The sequence below is a fragment of the Thamnophis elegans genome, chromosome 1 (assembly GCF_009769535.1).
Source record: "Thamnophis elegans isolate rThaEle1 chromosome 1, rThaEle1.pri, whole genome shotgun sequence".
NCBI lineage: Eukaryota > Metazoa > Chordata > Lepidosauria > Squamata > Colubridae > Thamnophis > Thamnophis elegans.
In genome coordinates, this window is record NC_045541.1 from 147,630,373 (window position 1) to 147,651,369 (window position 20,997).

A 20,997-nucleotide genomic window follows, 5' to 3' on the forward strand; every position below is an offset into this window, starting at 1 on the left:
CATAACCAATTTCTGCAAATGTTCATGTTTTAGCTTCAAACCTCCAATCATCTTAGTTGCTCTTCTCTGCACTCTTTCTAGAGTCTCAACATCTTTTTTACATCCTGGTGACCAAAACTGGATGCAGTATTCCAAGTGTGGCCTTACCAAAGCATTATAAAGTGGTATTAGCACTTCTTGATTCTATCCCTCTGTTAATGCAGCCTAAGATTGCACTGGCTTTTTTGGCAGCTGCTGCACACTGCTGGCTCATATTTAAGTAGTTGTTTACTAGGGCTCCAGAAGTAGATTGGATCAATTGAAGCTGAAGTTTGATGGATGGCTAAACCCATCAGTGCTGATTGGTAGAGGGTTTCTCTTCAGCTGCTGAAAATAAAATAAAATAAAATAAAAGAAAGCCAAAAGGTTAACTAGTAGCTTTACTTAATATGGACAACTTAAGACAAAATACTCTGGCAACAAGCCAGGACAGAGACTAAAGCGACAGGATAGGGATCAGGAATGGGAATAGCAGATTTTGCGCCGGTAAGCTTTTTGATGGCTCAAGGACATATGGGTAGCACTTTAACCAAGCTGGAAGAAAGTCATTTGTCATCCATTACCTTGGAGGAAAGTCAGGTGACTGCAGTGACTTGAAGCAGAGGTAGGGTAGAGATCAGTAATGGGAAAAGTAAATTACTTGTTGGGATAGTTTTAGTGACTAAAGGTTGAGTTGAGAATGCTTTTATCGCAATCCTGGGAAGGCCCTAAGAAATCTTACGCATTACTCGTTTACAAAAGAACAGAGCAGAAATGTCTCTGCCTAAACTGTGCAGCCATAGAGAGGCAGTAGTCCCCATCTTTGGGCCACTCGATGCCCTGCTAACTTTGCTAACTCCACTTTGAAGAGGGAAGCACAGCGAAAGCAATTAGTTTTGGAGGCAGCTCAGGGCTAGGAGGCTCCTGAGAGCAGGCCTGGAACCTAGAGGCATCTTGAAAAATAACCACCATCTTTGTTTTGGTACTTCAATTTTTCTCTTTTTAAGTTTCATTCTCTGCTTTGCAACTAAGTCAGTCTTCGATACTTTTAGCTGGCTCCTTTGTGTGCGTGTGTATAGCCTTTGCAAGGAAAGGATGAGGCATTGGCCGGCTATAACTTCATTCCAATATAAATCCTCAAAGCTGCTTCCACCCCCCCCCCACCTCCCCGCCTTTCTTTACGTAGAAAGAATGGTTAGATGTTGGCAAGTTCGTCCTCGGAGATTCAGCACACTTCCTTCTCATGGGCGAGGAGGGGGGGTGGGTGGAAGAAGCTGAGAAAGGGTTGTTCCCCCCCCCCCCGTTTGGGATCCATATTAACCCGTTTGTGTCATTAGCCCGTTTGTGTCTGGCCCTAGCGGCCGTTTCCAACTAGCAGCATTGCCTGTCGGTGGATACAACATTTCAAGGAGACATTTCAAATCCAAAATTCAGGGTTTTCCCTTCCTTTTCTTCACTGAATATTATCATCTCGCCTTTCCCAAAGTGACACACCTCCCCCCCCCCCCCCGACCTGGGAAAATCAGCATGGAAAGTTGCCTTCCATTTATCCCTTCAAAAAGCCCTGGCTTCCTTCTCTCTCTCTCTCAACTCGGCGCCACGAGACAAACCCGGTTTGCTTAAAAACTCCAGCAATTCAGAGTTTATTCCTCACCCCGCCCCGCCCCTCTCCGAAGCCCTAACTCGCTTTCTCTCGCGACCTCTCCCCCCCCAACCCCGCTTCCTTCCCCGAAAAGGACACATCGTTTCAGTTACGGAGGGAGCTTTGGCCACTTGAAAGGGGTGGGGGTGGTGGAGAGAAGAAACCCATTTTTCCACGAACACGCGTGGGAACACGCGTCGAAACTGCACGGCGGAGACACTTTCGCGGTGTTCTTTTTAGTTTCTTTGTATGGAGATTCCATTCAAACTGTTCAGCGTGTCGCCGGTAGCCTTCCGCCAAGGAGGAGGGATGGTGGAAGAAAATAGTCCCAAGCTACTCTTTTTTACCCCCCCTCTCTCTGAGGGCAGAAAGCGAGAGGAAGAGAGCGAGTGGGGACCCCTCGGATTGCAGCTCGTCCCGCCGCGCCCCTGAGGCCGTGCCTTTGCACCCGCGCCCCCTTCCTAAAGCGGGGCCCTAAGCCGAGCTATAGGGCAGCTGCCCAACTCCCCCCCTCTATATAACGATACAATGTAGCCTTGGAACAAGCTGTATCATTGGGCGTAGAGATTGCAAAGCCCTCACCACGTAGAGGCGAATACGCCTCTCCACCTAACTTAACAAACGGAAGCGCCGGGCCGGTTTGATGGACGTGGAGGGCGGGCCAATGGGGAGTGGGGAAAGCTTCCCAAAATGTGCGGGCGGCCAATGGGCGGAGCGGGGGGGCAGGCTCGCGGGGAGCCTAGCAGCTCAGGTTGACAGTGACTAGTCCCAGTGCAAGGGAAGGGATGAGCCTTTAAAGTTCGGGGCTTCATCTCATTGCAGGGAATTTGAAAAGAAGAAGAAGAAGAGGAAGAAGAAGAAGAGGAAAAAAAAAGGGGGCGAGGAAGGAAAAGTCCCGCAATCTAAAACTTACAAATAGCGCGAAGCCTTCAGTTGCGGCCAACTTCCCCGGAGCTGTTTTATTTTTTATTTTATTTTTTTTATTATTTTCCCTTCTTCTTTTTCCCTCCCCCTGCCCTTTTTTTGCAGAAAGAGAAGAGTCCTGCCGTTCTTTCTCTCCGCTTTTCTCACCCAATTCCGAGTCCGCGCTTTTTTTCTTAGCCGCCTCTCCTCCTCCCTCCCTCCCACCCCCGTTTACCCCCCCACCCCCCCACCCCCAATGCCAACCATGATAGAAAAGGGCCCAGAGGTCTCGGGGAAAAGAAGGGGCAGGAACAATAATGCCAGCGGCGCGGCCAACGCTTCCAACAGCGCCTCCGCCAGCGCCAACAACGCTAACAATGGGAATAATAAAAGTTTGGCAGCGGCAGCAGCGCCCAATGGGAATAGCAGCAGCAACAACTGGGAGGAAGGCAGCTCCGGCTCTTCCAGCGATGAGGAGCACGGTGAGTCTTTTTTGTGGGGTGGGAGAAGAGACGACCCACAAAAACCCACAACTCTCTTATCACAGCTACAACCCGCGCAGGGGAAGAGGGGGAAGGGAGGGAAAGCTAGAATTGGGAAATAACAATTCTTTGTTTTTCTTTTCCCTTGTCAGGAGGAGGAGGAATGAGAGTGGGACCCCAGTATCAAGCGGTTGTTCCTGACTTTGATCCTGGTGAGTCATTTTCTCTCTCTCCTTCTCTCCCCCCTTCCCCAAAAAGCAGAAATCTCTTCTTTCACGACTTCTCCATCGAAATGTTTGAAAGAGGTGCCGCTCTCTTTACACCTTCTTTACACCCCCCCCAACACCTGATGGCGGTCTTCCTCGTGGGCAAAGCTCACCAGTGCCCTATAAGAGGCTGGTCTCTCTTAGCTAAGGGTGCACAACCAAGGTGCCCAGCTTCTCATACTGTGGACTTTATTCCGGAGTTTAATGGATCTTCATCCCCAAGGAAGGGGAAAGCCTTGTCTGGATCCCTACCAGGCTTGTGTAATTAACTCGTGTCCCGTCCCGTCCCCCCCCAATATTAAAAGTGACACTAGAGGACACTTCCTGTTTTAGTTTTTTTTTTTAAAGCGAGTTTTCAATTGAAGAGGGGAGAAGGAAAAAAATTTCCCCTCCCTGCATAGATTGCATATCTGGCCAGCAATTCAAAGAAAGAAAGGAAACGGGAAGGTGGAGGGGGGGGGGGGAGAGAATAGAATTTGATGATGGATAGATTGAAATGAGTTCAGGAAAGGTGGCAGCAGCACACTTTGGAATGGCTGGGGGAGGGAGGGAGGAAGGGGGAGAGAAGGACAGTGGAGTTATTCTGGGGTTCTACTTCCTTAAATGAAATCCATTTTAAAAATAAATGTTTTTTTCTTCTTTTTTGTCCTTCCCTTTGGTGGTGTGGAAGATAACTGGTTAACATAGCAAGGGAAAAAGAAGCTTTAATCTTAAGTCCCCCACCTTCATTTTTTGCTGGTTTTCAGGTGTGGCTACTATTTCCATATTCACAGAGTTAGAACGAGCTGGCCCTTTATGAAAATCGGTGCCAGTCTACTCCCTGAGACTCCTCCCCTTCCCCCTTGCACATAATTATTTTAGATGCAATTGACCTAAATCCAATTACTTTTTTTTAATGAGTGGTTTTATCCGATTAGTTTTTTTGAGGTAGTGGGGAGAATAAGGCTCTTTCACTTCTTGCTTTCTTAATGATGAAATTTAGGGCAAGTAAAGGGCAAAGAAAGAGAAGAGGAGAGCAGTTAATAAAAAGCAGCAGAGCACTTTCTAGGGGGCGCTTGGTAGACCTGGTGACAAACAGGAAAACGAATTTGTCCATTAAGAAAGAGGCATTCCTGATTCTCTTCCTGTGTTTGCAAATATGGTACTATTGTCAGCAATGGGGCAAAAAGCTTCTCTTTCTTTTGTTACCTTTCTTTAGGATTTGCAGTTTCATTAAACTCAGCCTTGCTTCTTGGAGAAGCTACTCTGTAATGTTTTACTTGGTTATATTTTCTTTCCAATTTGAAACGTTAAGGAGGCACTGAATAAACAAAGGGATTCAAATGTTCTTGTAAAACGTTTTTTAAAAACGGTACCTCTTGAGTGTATTGGAAACCATACCTGCAATTTGTTTAAAGCGGGAGGGAGGAGAGGTCCATTTCCTTAGATTTTAAATGCTGGCTTTTAAATGGTTTCCTTGTAATTACAAGTTTAAAAAAAATAAATAAAAAAAATCCTGTTTAATTAGCCATTTCTTTTGGTCCTGAGGAATTCTTAATAAGATTTATCCAGTTAGCTGATTGCCATAATAGGTGAATGTACTTATATGAAGCTGCCAAACCTATGAATCAGGACATCCCTGGTTTTCTGCCACAGAGTTAGGCAAGGGCCTTGCAATCCATCCAGTTCCCTGTTGGCAGCAGGAAATACACAATTGGAGCATCCTCAGCAAATGGCTGTTCAGTTTTTGTTGGAAAACTGACAAATGAGACCCCTTCCATTAGTTGAAAATATTGAACTGTTAATTGCTGTTTCTTTAAAAAGTTACTTCTAACAGTCAACCAAAGTCTCCCCTTAAATTGTCCATTAGACCTTGCCTTGTTTTCCGGAAGTGGAAAACAAGCTTTTTCCTCTCATATAGGACAGATATTTCATGGGTACTAACCTTATCTGTCATTAGCCTTCTGTCTTATAGTCCTATTTCTATTATCTTGTGATGGACATTTCCTCAAGAGTTTTCCATCTCTTGAACTTCTTTGATTTGTACATATCCTCCTTAAGGTAAAATGCAAAGAACTGGACACAATATTTCACCATGAGGCCAGGCTGCAGAGTAAACTCAAATTGTTTCTCATAATTTGGGAACTATTCTGAAAATTGCACTATTGCTATATTTCTTGTGGATCCTCATTAAGTTTGTGATCAGTTGAAGCTCAATTGTTTAGATGTATATATTTGATTCTTTCCCTCTACCCATATGAAACTTTTTATAAGTGTTTGAGATGAACTAATAAAACAGTTTCTTACTTTACAAATATCATTTTGAATTTCATTCTTATCTTCTATTTATTTCCTAATATGTATGTATGTGACTATAACGTACCTATGCATCCTTAGACTGAATGTGGCCTTAACAATCTTTGGATTCTTTCCACTTAGTTTCTAGCCTGCAACATAGAGAGTAAATGATTTTGATTTTCCTAGTTTAGGGTATTACTTTATTCTAAGTGATTCTTAAATATGAGAACTTGTCTGCATGTGTTAGCACTCTATGCTATATAAAATTGTGAACCTTAGGAAAAAATACATTGATTTCCTTAGGAAAATTAAAGATGGTAATTTATTATAAAGAATATTTATATTTTCTCTCTGGATTATTTTTCCATTCCATACTACTGTTTATCTAATTATTACATCCCTCCTTTTTCTTTCTTTTAAAAAGTAAAGATTGTAAATGCAGTTTTTTTCTTTACCTGTTCTGTTCTCATGTTTATTGGATGGTTAGTCTGAGAGTAATTCCAATAAATTTCATACAGTTGATTGGAATCTATGTTTTTTAAAATCTAGCAGGATGCTATGGTATATATGCTTGTCTCAAACTAATGTTAGCTTCCTTTTTACACCTAATACATATCTGTCCAGGAAACTGCAGTACATGAATTCCACATACAGCTTAGTCATGTGACAAATGCCTAACTTCAGAGTTGCTATTTTTACATTTGTGTATAGCTGCTTTCAGGTGTTTGAATCCAAAAGTATGGAGAGGAATGGGAAGGCATTCTTTGGTACTAGCCCTGCCAATTGATGGTAAGGAAGTGAATCTATAGACATGTTTTTATATGAAAGTAACTAATCTGTGTGACCACAGTTCTGAGTGTTGGAAGGCAGGAACCACCTTTTGGTGACCTTTTATTTTGGACTGGGGTGAGTGAGTGGCTGAGAGTGTGATATGCTGTCTCTTTCCCTTGCTTTGGAAACCAAATGATTGAAGAGAGCTTGTGAAAGTGTTAAATCTATTCAGCAAGATAGACACATGTTGTATCATTCATAAATAGCATCCTAGTGTATTATGCAATTTGCTTTCAAGTACAATACACCCAATTGCTAAAGAAGAGACCTCTTGGATGAAATGGTCTTAAGGTTTTAAGAATAAAATGCATGGACTGATCTCTTATCAGATTCTCTGCTCTTTCTTTCTAAACCTAAAGTATGAGTTCACATAACAGTAATGATGCGGATTGTTATAATACAGGTGTAATCATTTTATCACTGCTAAGGAGAGAATCAGTTGACTGTTGTATTAAGGTTTTGTATGGAAAAGTATTACAAAGAATCTTTCTATGTGGTGCTTCCAGGTTTTCAGTATTTTGTTTCTATCCTGTGTCGTACTACAATTAGTTGGTGTCAGTTGTATGTGTCTTGTGAATGCATCCACTATTATGATTTATACAGTAGACCATAGTTTTGAATAAGTTTTGAATGAACCCAACCACTTACGGTTTATTTAAGAAATCATTATTAAATCATGCGTTAGCATGATAAATACACCCAATTGCTAAAATATCAGTGGTCAGTTTTCTGTAGTTTTTGTGTTCAGTAAATGTGTTAGGACTACAGTTCCCGGAGGTCATTGCCTATATTGGAAAGAATACTAGAAATGGTGGTCCCATGTACTTGGAGGACATCAGATTGAGGAAAGTTGTTCATAGATTAATTTGTTGAAAGCAGCATTGTGTTTTATAGAATTTTCCAGAAAAAAAAACATGTATGCGTCAAAACAAGTCCCAACTCCCCATGTTCAATTAAAAAATTTCCTGTTCTTTTAAATCAAAGTTGGGTTTGTAATAAAATTTAAATTGGATTCTAGATATTTGCAGATGGTATGCTGAAGTTAAGAGCAGGGGAATCCTAATGATTTTGAAGGAAATGGATTGTGCTCAGTGAGTTATTGTACACATGTACTAGAAATTATTGAGGTTTTATGCAAAGAACAGTAAATTACTCTTAAGAAATTTTTTTAACAGTAGTTTGTGTCCAGTGTTGAGGAATTTGCAGAGCACTGTAATTTAAAGAAACCAATCTCTTCATTAAAAACCTTTATTATTAATGTTCTGTAGTAATTAAAGGTATACGTTTTCAAATTACTTAGTAGAACTTCACAATGGATACTGCTTTAACTCACAGAAAAGTCAGCAATGCAAAATGAATCTTTGTTAGAAGTATTTGCTCCTTTTCTTTAAAAAATGAACAAAGTTTCTTTCTTCCTAAATCAGTAAGTAAGTTGTGCTGAAAAGTATCCCAGGTAGGTTTTTTTTCTCCTACTTTTTTTTTTACCTTTTTCCTGATTTTCTGTGCCTATCTTGAAAATTCTTTTCCAGTCCTGTAGTTTAATCTTCATGACATATCTTTTTTTTTAAATTAAATGTCTAAAATAATCCAACCAGAAAAACAGGAGTACTTTGGCTTCTAAATATTTTTATTGACCCGTTTTCTGTTAGGTACCAGTGCATATTATTGTTTTTACTGTTTTAATAGTCCAGAGAATGCTGAATATCCATAAGTTTAGAAATGTAATAAAAGCAATAGGATGATGACACTTGCCTAAAGAGTGAAGAGGTTTGCTATAAATGAGAAACTTTGATAAATCACTTTGATCAGCAGTGTTTATTAAAATCTGTATTTCATGCTGTTGAATCAGGTGCAATGCCATATTGTCTTCGGTTCATCAACAGTTGGTAAAAAAAATCATGTGATCTTGACTTCCAGGGAAGGTCACCACCAGGGATATAAGGGCACACCTCTGCTGTTGCTTCTCTTCTATGGAAGAGCACCCCATTGGAAATGAAGGCAGCACTGACCCTGCTAGTATTTGAGGCCACAAAGAGCTGGCTTTTCTTCAGGATACTTGTGGGATGGGTTCTTATGGAAAATCAGCATCAGTGGTTATTTCTTGATGCTGTACTATTTTAATGGGTTACTTATTTTGGAGAGTAAGGTGTTCAATGTGTCTTGCAATTGGAACTGTGTATATAAATCTCAGTAAATAAGTAAATGTATTTTATATGATCTCAAGACACATGGTTTATTTGTTTTGGGCTAGTTGTGTTTTATAAACTTAGCAAAGCATATTCAGTAAGCAGTGACTAAATCTGATATTTGAAACCCATCATTTATAGGTATGTGATGCACAATTGAGGCTGCATAATGTCCAATTATTTTAGAATTGGGAGTGAACTTCTCAATGGTCTTCTGATGATCCTTCACTGTTTTTTGTGAGTTTCCTTTCCTGCTTTTCTGGGACATTCAAGAGAACAGCCTAGAGATCCTGCCATATATCCTACGTGTTCAGCAAACACCTGAAATTTATTTGCCAAGTTTTTCATTATAGTTGCTTATGGTATACTGCTTGCTTCCAACTGTGTTTGTGATGTCTGGTTAGAAAGTTCAAGGTTAGAGGTATGGTGTGAGAGAGGAATTGGTTAATGGGAGGAATGATGGAACCACTGTTGTGATGCAAGCTTTGCTGAAAGCATTTGTGACATATGGGGAAAGGGTGGATAAACTTATGACCACAATTGGGATTGGAATCTTGGTTCTTGAGTGATCTTGACATTAAATGAGACATCCATTCACTGCTTCATTTAATGACTTCAATCCCAGTACTATGAGTTGCAATTGTTAAGCAATCTCGCAAGTTGTTAAACAGTCATAGGTAAGGAGCTTAGGTTGTCTTGGAGGGTGGGGCTCCATTTTTTTTTTGCACAGTTCTTAAGTGAATCACACAGTCATTAAGAAAATACAGCTTCCCCCACTGAATTTGCTTGTGGGAAGCCGGCTGGAATCAAATTGTGATCACATGACCCCAGGATACCACAAGTGTCATAAGTGCTTGTTGGTTTCCTGGTGCCCAAATTTTGATGGTGTGACCGTGGGAATGCAGCAGTTATTGTAAGTGCAAGACTTGGTTATAAGTCACCTTTTCCAATGCCATTGCAACTTCAAACAGTTGCTAAATAAATAGTTTTACGTGGAGGAAACCTGTAGTTTATTTAAAAAAAACTAAACTAAAAAAAGGCAATGAATACAGCTGACTGAGAACTGGGTTCAAATCTCTAGTCACATTTAATTTAATTCACCCAGTAAACTGTCCCTTCTGGCCTAGCTGTGTGGGAAAAATGCATGAGATTTTGAATTCTTTAGAAGAGGATTATAAATAATGACAATAGTAATAATAAAATCTTTTCCAACTTCCTCTTCCTAACTGAACAATCAACATTGTTTGAAAAGAGCTCTTTTGAAAGTTTGCTTGTTCATTTTCTTCTTTGAAAACATTTACTGTTTTAATCTTGATATCTGCTAAAGAGAGAAATGTTGGTGAATATGATTAGATCTGTTTTAAAGCGAACTGATTTAATTCACATTTCTTTGATTAGTACTCAGAAAGTAAATATAGTATAGTTATCATTTGTATTGTGCTCAATTTTGGGATTTGAAATGTAGTTCTCAGCTAAAGAATATGTGCAGAAATACACATTTTTTGACAGAAGTGCTGAAATAGACACGTTTTTACAGCAAAATGTGTGCAGAAATATTTTGGATTTAAAATTTCTATACATGTATAACTGAAAATAAATAAAATGACATAGACTTGGGGATAAACGGATCCTTCGACATGCAGAAATAAAGTTAATGCTGACCAGCATTTTACATGTCAAGGATTTAGGCTTAGTGAGCTAGTAATACATCAGAAATGTGGGAGAACATTAGCATCAAATAGGTAATATGTATTATGGATATTTTAAGGGCATTTCTGAGAATTGTCTTTTGATATGAAGTGTCATTTTAAAGACAGTAAGCATTTGCAGGAAGTGAAAGTATAGAAAGAAAGGGAGTGGCAAAAGAAAGAAACTATAATCATAGTTCAAGTTTCTCATGTACTAACTTAGCTATACCTGGGTAGGGATTTGCAGTGCAAGGAAACCTATTTCTGTAGAATGCAACTAACATTTGAATCCAGATTCTGTTTTAGGAAGGAGCAGGATTAAAATTGAAGTAAAAGAGCCTCTGATTGTCATTCTACCAAACCCGTCAACATCTTGCCTGTGTGCAGCATGCAACTGATGACAGTTTGCTATCCAATTTTTGAAAAACCCACAGCCCCAAAGTTCAGGGGATTGCAATTGGCTGAGTCAGTAATTTAAATTTCATCTAAAAATGTCGCCCAACTTATGTTTATGCAATATACAATTTTTATAATATTCCACTATTCATATTTGTTTGGCTTTAGGATTTTATGTTGCAATGCCTGAAGATCCTGAATTACACTCTATTATAACTAAATACTTGGCTATACCAGAAGTCTTAATGACCTTCTGAATTAAACAGTCATGCTGGCTGGAAATTACAGGGGCTGAATTGTCCAATAAATTTTAGGGGATATCCAAGTTTGGATAAAACTAGCTTTATCTCCCCCCCAGCCCCCTCTGCAGTTTATCCACAATGTATAGTATTGTGGCATAAATAGCCAACAAATAATATATTCTAAGACAGTGAAGGAATTTAGAATGGCAACTCAAGAAGTCAGAGTTCCCTTATCTGGTTTTGAACCTTATTCGTTGACTTTGTAGCTAGTTTCAGGGCCTTCAGCCCAGTTTAATACTATAAAGATAAAATTGGGAGACAAAACATGTTTCTCTAAGCACTTTGGGGATGAAACGGGGTGTGTACACATAATAAATATAAGAAAGTTGTTGTGTTGGGAAGATGGTTTAAATAAGGTAGATCTGATGAACAAATCTAAGGCTTGCATGGGCCAGCTTACCATTGTAGGATACAGTTTATCCTTTTGTGTGTATTTCCCATGGTAATATGCTTCTGTGCTGAACACCCCCCCCCCAAAAAAAAATCAAAATTAATGGCAGATGCAGTTTGACTCTTTCAGATGTTTGATAGGATTATCAAAACTTCGAGCAAACACAACTGGAATTTGTAGACTTAACATAGCTCGAGGGACTAAGATAGAGAAGACTACTTAAGGATAAGTTAATTAATATTGCCCTGAAAATGAAGAAGTATTGCACAATTACAAATTGTGTCATTCTTCTGTCATTTTAAAGCAGATGTAAACAGAATATAGGCCTAGCCCTAATAATAGAAGTTTGGGTGATTTGTAGCAAATCAGCAAAGAATTCTGCCTTGCAGGTATTTTTAATCAATAATACATTTCCCTCTCTAAATTATATGGCTCTGAAGTGAAGCAAACTGAAATGTTGATTTTTATGTAGAAAAACTATAATAAGCTGGTAGAGTTTAAGATTCCAGCAAGCAACAAGCATGTATATCTTGCAAGCTTAAAGTTTTCCTCTGTTGCTTTTAAAGTATGTGTAAGTAATACACAACATGTTTAGAACAAACAAGCCTGGCATAATTAAAAGGATTTGTCATCTGAACTTGCAATTTTTTTCAAGTTGGAAGGAATTTACAAAACCATTTTAAACACCATTGCAACAAATAGTTAGGAAACATTTGTTTTTTTGTCTAAGTATATTAAATGCTGAATAAATTGGGGAGCAACTAGTGAATAGAAGATAAAGTTTCCCTCCAGCTTTAAGCATTCATTTTTGTTGCTTTGTATCAATGTATGAAGTGAAGCTACAAATAAAAGGAAAAATCTAGTTTTTCTCCCATGTCTGATTATTTATATATAAGTAAATTTGAAATGAAGCAAGCTCACTATTAGACCACAATATTCACTTGTCATTATCTCTTTGTTTAACTTCTGTGAAGTTATCTAATCCTTTAAGGAGAAAATGAAAATAGGATAACAGTTCAAGGATATAAAAAAATCCCAACCTTCTGTAAACACAGTATTTGAGCACCAGTCCCAGTTCACTATATGATTATCTTTATAAACTTCTCCAAGTTGGTATCCTCCAGATTTGTGTAGATTCAAGTCCTATAATGAGAGAAACATTGCATGCAGAAAATTAAAAAACAAACAAATCAAAGGTCAACTATTGAAGTATCTCCAGTGACACAAAGTAGAGTTGGCTGCTTTATTCCTAATTTACATCTGTATGTAGATTTCCATAATAAATGGACAATTAGAAATAAAAATTAATCAAGGTGTTTTGTACTGTAAGCAAATAACATTTCATGGCTATTGCAAATCCCTGGAGATTTTAAGTTCTTCAGGAATTGGTCATGAAGGCTAGAATTTTCACTCCAACTGTTAATGTTAAACATCTATGAAAACTATGGATATAGAATAGAGTATATATCCTGTGAGTTCACAGGATGGCTGGCACATCTGTTTAAAGTTGATTTTTCTTTTCCTTCTAACAATTCTATGACTTCTGGAAATAAGTTTTAAAATTTTATGATTTAAGGCCTTATTATAAACCCAGAAACCTTGCTTCTGATCAAGATATGCTAGAAAAATAAATGGTTTACTTGTTAGATTTATGCCTTGTGTTTCCTTCCTGAGCTTAAAGTAGCTTAAATAGGGACCTCCTTCAGTTTTGCTCCACAACAATAGAACGGTAGTTAGATGAGGCAGAGAGAAAAGGAATGGCTGGCTCAAAGTCATCCAATGAATTTTCATGACTGAGAAGACGCTTAAGCCTGAGTCTCTCCAGTCCTAACTCCTTGACCACTAGATCATACTGGTTGTCTTTGTGGGTCCATGCCCAATTTCATACGTCAGTGTGAAATTTCCAAACTTGCTGTAGGTCTGTAGGGGCCATTTTTTGCCATCCACAGCCTCTGGAGGCTTTCCTGAAGCCTGGGGAGAGTGAAAAACAGCCCAACGGGCCCACCAGAAGTCTGGAGACTTCAGTGAGACCTGTGCGCATGTGTGTGGGGAGGACATTGCATTATGGATGTGGACATGCATGCATGCGTGCGTGCCCTTTAGGCACCTGACCAGAAAAAAACATTTGCCATCATTGCACTAGGCACATCATGACTCCTTATGGTGTTCTAAAAGCATAAAGATGATTAAGGAAATAATAATTTTTCATACTATACAGTACTAGGTCCTGGATGTTCCAGTTCATGGCAGTCTTTTCCTGATTGATCTTATAGTAGGAATCTTCTGGCAGTCCAGATGTTCATGAAGCACACCAGCCAGGAGTCCCAGCCAGATGAAGTCAAAGCGAAGGAGTTTGAAACTATAATTCAGCAATCTCTTGAGGACCACAGATTCTGTATACTTGTCTTAAATTATATACTATTTCTGGATTTGTGTGCTGCCTTTTCTTTCAGATATTATTTAAGGTGGTTTAGTTAACAGGTGGAAAAATATATTGTTTATTTCAATCAAAACATTTTTCTCTTTCTTGTAGAGGGATTATAATGCTTTAACACAGAATGAGCAACATGAAATTCCAGAAAATCAGTGCCTCTTCCTGACTCAAAGAGCCACAATTGACAATGTGTGCATCTTCTTGAAGTGTAAAAACTGGAAGTTTAGTGTGTCTAGCAATATAAAAACAAAATGCAAAACCGAAAGCTGGAATAGCTTTGCTCATTCGTGTGAGCGAACTCTACTTACTATTCCTCATGACCCCTCCCATTTTTATATGCCCTCACTAGATTCCAAAATATTTCCCATTTGTCATATAAACTTGTTAGTTACTCTATAATCATTTAGAGTCCTTGTTTTATCTTAGTTATTAATAATTCTCACCAGAAATTCTATCCTCATTTTTGGGAGCTAGATTGATTTTTTATGAATAATTATTTTTCATCCCTCTGTTTCCAGCTTATTAATTTTATATGCTTTTGTTGAATTTTACATTAGATTAATAGTTTATCTGGTGTTTTTTTACAACATTTGTTCTTACAAGCTACTTAGGATTCTATTGATCCAACATATATATTGCTTTTTCAAATGTGACTAGTTCAAAAGTATGCAGTAGAAAAGAAAAGGAGAGGTTTAAACCAGTGGTGGGTTGCTCTTACTGTTGCTGTGGTATGCTGATCGCGGTCTGTTCATGCATGCGTCTGACATGTGCTGCGTACGCATGCGCAATCCACCCCTCTGACAATCAGCTGCTTGTTGGAGCTCGCACAGGCACCACACACTGTGCATGTATGTGCACTTAGCCCTTTCCCATAAAAACAGCTATAGAGTGCAGGTGGGCCAAATGAGCCACCGTACTGGTACGCTCTCAGCTGCTCCTGGCCACTACCGGTACGGCCGTACTGGGTCGTACCCGCAGCAACCAACCTCTGGTTTAAACAGATCACAACTTGTTTATGAAAGACATTTGTATGCTTCTCAATAAGTCAGTAGGGGATTGGTAGCTATGTATTTATTCGTAAAACTAAAAGGAGGATCGTGATTAGTAGAGCCCTGGCTCATATCTTTTCTTGGCTATGAAATTTGTTGAATAACTTTAAGCAAGCTGTTATATCCCAGTCTAACCTACACAGAGAGTTATTTTGTGGTTAAAATGATGCTACAGTTCCTGGAGGAAGGTAGATGAGAAAGGCCTGTTGTTTTTCAAATATTTCTGAATTGTAGCTTTCAACAACTTCAACCACAGAAGGCTTCAGATTTTCCACTTCTATCCTAAAAGAAGACTGAGAAATGAATGTATTAGTGGGTAGAAAATTTAATATTTCCTTCTTGATGGTCGTCCATAAATATGATTTTTCTATTCTGTACCTCACCCTTGAGGCTCTGAGAATGGTGGAAATCCTGCTGTAACAAAAATGAAGAGGCTAATAACAGGTAGTACCAATAAAGGAGAACATTTGTAGCTCAGGGCTGAAATGATGACCCCTCATTATAAAAGGTAGGATTAGGAAACTGAAGAGTTAAACAGCACTACAAGCCCCCCCCCCCTCCAATCTACATTATGTTGGCTAGGAAATGCATATTATAGTTAGTCACCTTTGGAAGTCACTTCATAACATTGAATGTTCTACATTTCTGCTGAGACCAAAGTGCTATGTGGTCAACAGCTGCCCAAGGTAGGATACTTTCTCTTCAAATGGCAAATGTATGAATTATAATGGCTGGTGCTGACTTTACATTACAATATAATTTTTGTCTATTGGCTGATACACATATAGTGTATACCTATAGTAGCTTGAATTAAAATATTCTAGCCTTGCTTACTCTTAACTACTGTATGAGTTCCAAAACATGTCAGTAAATGCAGATTAGTCCCTATAGTTAATAATGATCATCACATTTGTGTTCTTGGTTGTATATTTTGTGTGTGTGTAACTTATAGATTATCATTTAGAATAGATGATAAATAGTAAGAAAAATAAAAATTGATGATGAGTCAGAAATCACAAAACTGATTTTAAAAAAATCAATTGTCATGTTGGAAATCTTGCCAGAATTTTATTGTGTGATTCACATGCCATTTCCCCCCCCTGCAAGTCAAGTGCCTACAGTTTTCTTGACAAAAGGGCTGAGATAAAATGACTGGTCCAGGGTCACCCTTTATGCCTAAGATGACACTAGAACTCACGGTCTCCCAGTTTCTAGCCTGAAACTTTAACATTATACACCAAACTGACTCTCTTATTATAATAAATAAAAAGCTATTGACTGAATAACCTAGGGATTCTCATTTATTTCTGCTTCCTTAATTCATTTACACATTCCTGCGTTCCTCTGCAGTAAAGCATCCAGGCCCTTTTGATAATAGGAATGAATTCATTTAAGCAACAATTTAATTTTGTATTATTTTGCCTTAGTGCTTTTTGTAAGGCTATCCACTGCAGTTTCTAAATCATTGTTTGTTGCTAAGCATATTGTGTGAACCCAGTATATTTAATACAGCACATATAAACAAAATAGAGCTCAGTGTAATGCATAAATCTTGCATAATTTTACCCATGAAATTCCCTTGTTAAGTTAGCTCAGCTCATTTTGTTTAGTAAATGTGCAGTATATGCAGTGTTTCCTATTACTAATGAAGTCAACTGGGACAAGAAAGCGCTATGTTAATGCTGGGGTAATAGTTAAAGACTATAAGGGTTCTTTTTAAACATCATTTGGAATTAGTTTTTAATTGTATGTTTTTATTTTATTGAAAACATAATGAGACACAAAAAAACTTTAAAAATTACATAATTTAAAAGAAATAAGCCCCACCTCCTGCCAACCTAGCAGTTGAAGGCATTCAAATGTGAGTATGTACCACTTCAGTGGGAAGGTAACAGTGCTCCGTGATATCATATTGGCCACATGACTGCAAAAAAAGTCTTTGGACAGCACTAGCTCAATGGCCCTTGAAACAGAGATTGAGTAGCGATGGCTAATCTTTTCGGCACCGAGTGCCCAAACTGCACATGTGTGTGCCCAAACTGCAAGGCACATGCATGTGCGCACATGCGCGCATGCGCATGAGGAGACCCTAAGACCAGCTGGGAGGCGGGGCATCCCAACACCAGCAGCACTGCCAGAAGTGAGATCTTTTTCTTTCATGTGCTCCTATTTCGTTGTTTGCAGGGAAACAAGCTCATGAAAGAAATGCCACAAAGATCTGACCTGGGCTGATGGCGTATGTGGCTATAGAGAGGGCTCTGTGTGCCACCTGTGGCACCTGTGCCATAAGTTCACCAACCCAGCCCTAGAGTTAACAACCACCAGAGTAAAATTCACAGGGACTCCTTTATCTTTTTAGACGTAGTACGCATGACTTTGATACGTATTACTGCTCGTTGCTGAGGTGTATGTATGTGTGATATTAACTTTTCAGTTGTTGTGCAGCACCAGGCAATGCAGAATACATATTTTGAGCAAAACTGAAATAGATCTATATTCCACATCTGATGCTGTCCATATAAATTGGGACTACAACTCATCTGAATTTCTATCTATTGTCCTGGGAATTCTGGGAATTATAGTTTCAGCGTTTCTAGGAGAATCCAGGTTACAGGAGGATGTTGTGAGTGATGGATTGCTTTCCTTTCTTGCTAGCTAGAAATAATTAGTCACGATAAACTGTACTATAGTACACATAAACCATATTTTTACAGAATATAGATCATTTAATCTCAGTGGTGATGCCAAAAACAATTTTGAGATGGAATTTCTGGTTTGGATAAAAACTGATCCCCATTTTTAACAGTAACATCCAGGTTGCAAGATGCTGGGTTATAAATTCTATCTGAACAGTTTAAAAAAAAGAAAGTTTTTTTTAAAAAAAATCTCCCTCTCTGCTTTACTCTTTGATATGAAATGAGAAATTGAGTTAATTTTACAAAGCTGTATTTGAAATAGACAGTGAAGCTGCAGTATGGAACTTAAAGTGTCTTAGTAACATGAAACATTGCTTTACAATTAATCATGTATGATGAATATAAAGATAGATTCTTTTTTAAAAATCTCTCTGAACCAGACTGATAGTAGAAATGTAGACACAGAACTTTAAGGTGCACCTGCAAAAAAAAAAAAAAGAACTTCCCATAGCAAAATGAATTGCATAAGCTGTTTGGAGATGGTGTGGAATTTTGGCACTTTTAATAAGCTATTCTGAGTGCACTTAAATTATATCACCTTTTCCCAATTTGATGCCTTCCTCAGATGTCAGATTCTAATTTTTATCAAAACTAACACACACACACACACACACACACACCAAAGAAAACGTGATCTTTTAGAGTGCAGGAGTCCTCACTTCTAGGTAGATGATTAAGTGGTTAGAACTCATCTTTATCTACTGGAAAAATGAATTCTGTAATGTTTTATAATCCTTTCTAAACCTAAATCATTAAACTAGGTGTCTCAGGAAGGTTTCTATTCAGCCCAGGGACCCAATGTCAATATTTTTAAAAGTGAGTCTTTCTATTGCTAATTTTGTTATTCTGTAGCTCAGTTTAACAGATTCCAAGGCTAAGCGCATGGTGATAAATGCCTTAATCCCTAGGAATATACTGATTGCTCTTTCTCCTTAACAAGTTATTAGCATCTGCCTATACATATCTATGGTACGAGAAAAGACTCCTGAACGAGTGTGCAAACTTGTGAAAGCGTATCCCATGTATGCTTTCATTTTAATATTCAATCCTAGACCCTATTCAGTAACTTTTTAAAAAATACTTAGGTATATGGTAATTTGTTAGCTGGAAAAAGTACTATCAGATTTTGGATTTTTGGCTCCTGTACATTTTCGCTGATTTTGGCACCTTCTATAGTATCTACATAGTAAAAAATACCATACTTTGTACTTCATCTTTATGTAATTTCAGATTGATAACACTGCAGTGCTCATGGCAGATGACCTCTATGTGAAGGCAAATAGTATAGTGATGAAGTTCGTGATTTGAATGTAAAATTCCCAGCTTCAGTGCTTGGGACTTTTGTATAAGACTTAAGAAAACTAATGTCTGAAGAGCTATTGGCAATTCAAATAAGCCAAGGATCCCCAGGTTTTTGGCTCTGTGCACTAATTCATAACATTGGGAAAGTATTGAAGAGCTGCCAGGAAGTGGCACAAATTACCGTAGTGAGGATAAAAAGGTATCATTTGCACAAGAACATTACTTTGAATTCTAAACATAATAATGCTATTTTGAAACCATGTTTTTTTGCGCCAATAGAGTATAGGTAGTGTTTGACTTATGAGCATAACTGAGTCTACAATTTCAGTCAAAAGTTGTGATGGGTGTAAAGTGGATCACCACATGACCAAACCCAATTTTATGATCTTTTTGCAGTGGTGATTAAGTGAACGCTGCGATTATAAAGTGAATACTGTGGTGGTTAAGTTGTGGTTAATGCTGCGATCATTAAGTGAACCCATTGTTTGCTATGGGGCAGTTTTTGCTGGGAAGCGGAAATAAACATTGGTTTCCAGCAAAAATGTCGTCAATCACAACCACATGATTGTGGGGCGCTGCAAATGGCTATAAATGCATGCCAGTTGCTAAGCACACAAAATACAGTCACATCACAGGAGGGCCCGGACATCTGAACTTTGAATTTGAGTCCTAGTATATCTTTTTCAGGGTCCACCATAAGTCTGAACATTTGTTAAGTGACCTGTTATATGTTGAGGACTACCTGTATTTGTTTTATACAATACAAAAACATTTAACTATGGTCTGTGGCTGTAATAAAAGATTGAGTGAAAACACTCATTTAGCAGAATAAAAGTTTTCTTCCTATGTACTAGTTAAATCCTTTTACCAGCCTTTCACCCTTTATTCATTCCAAGACTTGCCGGAAACCATCATTCTTATTCTCTTAGTTCAGGGATCAGCAAACTGCAGCTCTGGAGCCACATGTGGCTCTTTGCTCCCTCTGCTGCGGCTCCGTCACCGGTCGGCACCACAATTTTGAGAGGAGCTTCCGGTGTGGGAGAGAGAGAAGCACAGTGCGCCAGGAGAAGACTCTATGGCAAGGGGAGGGTTTTCCAGTTGTCTCCACAATTGATAGGGCTTTTGGTTATGACAGGTAGAGGAAAAAGTATGCTGTGCTAGGAGGAGACTCTATAGTGGGGGAACTGAACTTCCGATCAGCTCCAGAGTTGAACAAGGGGCTTCCGGTTAGGACCTTTGTGGCTCCCGGTGTTTTCTTTTCTGTGGGAAATGGGTCCAAATGGCTCTTTGAGTGTTTGCCGACCCCTGTCTTAGTTGATGTAATCCATTTTCCTCCACCACTTTCTTTTCCTCTTTGATCTTTGGACATAGCGTGAATGTTCCCTTTTGTTCTCTTCCAACCAGTACAAAAATTACTGCCCACTTTTAAAATCAAAATAAACCTCATGTGAAAGAGTGAGGATAGCCTGGCAGATGTATTTCTGTGTGTAGAATCCATAGGTATCCCACTGAGCACCCCAAAAGTAGAAAAGGTTTTAAGGAAAGGATGAACAATGTGTGTCCTTCCAGATATTCCTTAACCACAGGGATGCTGGGAGTTGTAGTTTGCCGACATCTGAAGACGCATACCTGGTACAAGATTTTTCTGTGTTTGATATATCAATTTTTTAGGACTGAAATGGCTTTCCCCCTCATTCCTTTTTCCTTCTTACAGTGAATTTTAAATCTTAGTAAATGCAAGATTTTTAAATCTTAGCCGATTATGCTGACAATCCTGTGTGAACAGTATGGGAAGCTGATTTTGAGCTTTTTCTCTGTACTTATGAAAGATATATACCTGCTAGTTACTCATGGTACTACTGGTATTTTCTTTCTCCTCCATTAAATCTCTCCCCCCCCCCCCCCCCCCCCCGGGACCCTGCAGCTGATTGTGCTTGGCTGCTAACTTCACTGTTGGTGACAGTAGCCATGGGAACGCAAGAAGGAAGATACGAGTTAGTAACTCCCAACTTGTTGCTAGGCAGGTCTAACTTGGTATAGATATCAAGCAGTCTTGATGATAAAAGCACTTGGTTTCCCCCCCCCCCCCTATTCTCTGCGATCACAAAGCCCTGAGACCAGATTTTTTAAAAAG

At 38.8% G+C, this 20,997-nt stretch overlaps 1 protein-coding gene across 4 annotated transcripts in view; it reads left to right on the forward strand.

Moving 5' to 3' along the window:
- The first annotated feature begins 2,425 nt into the window (after nt 1-2,425).
- The window catches only part of RCOR1 (REST corepressor 1), a 158,881-nt gene continuing 140,309 nt past the window's right edge, over nt 2,426-20,997 (forward strand). For all 4 annotated transcript variants that reach the window (XM_032234680.1, XM_032234688.1, XM_032234697.1 and 1 more), the window contains exons 1-2: nt 2,426-3,045; nt 3,198-3,257. In XM_032234680.1, coding sequence (XP_032090571.1) covers nt 2,820-3,045; nt 3,198-3,257 — 286 coding nt within the window. In that variant the 5' untranslated portion in view covers nt 2,426-2,819. The remainder of the gene's footprint in view (nt 3,046-3,197; nt 3,258-20,997) is intronic.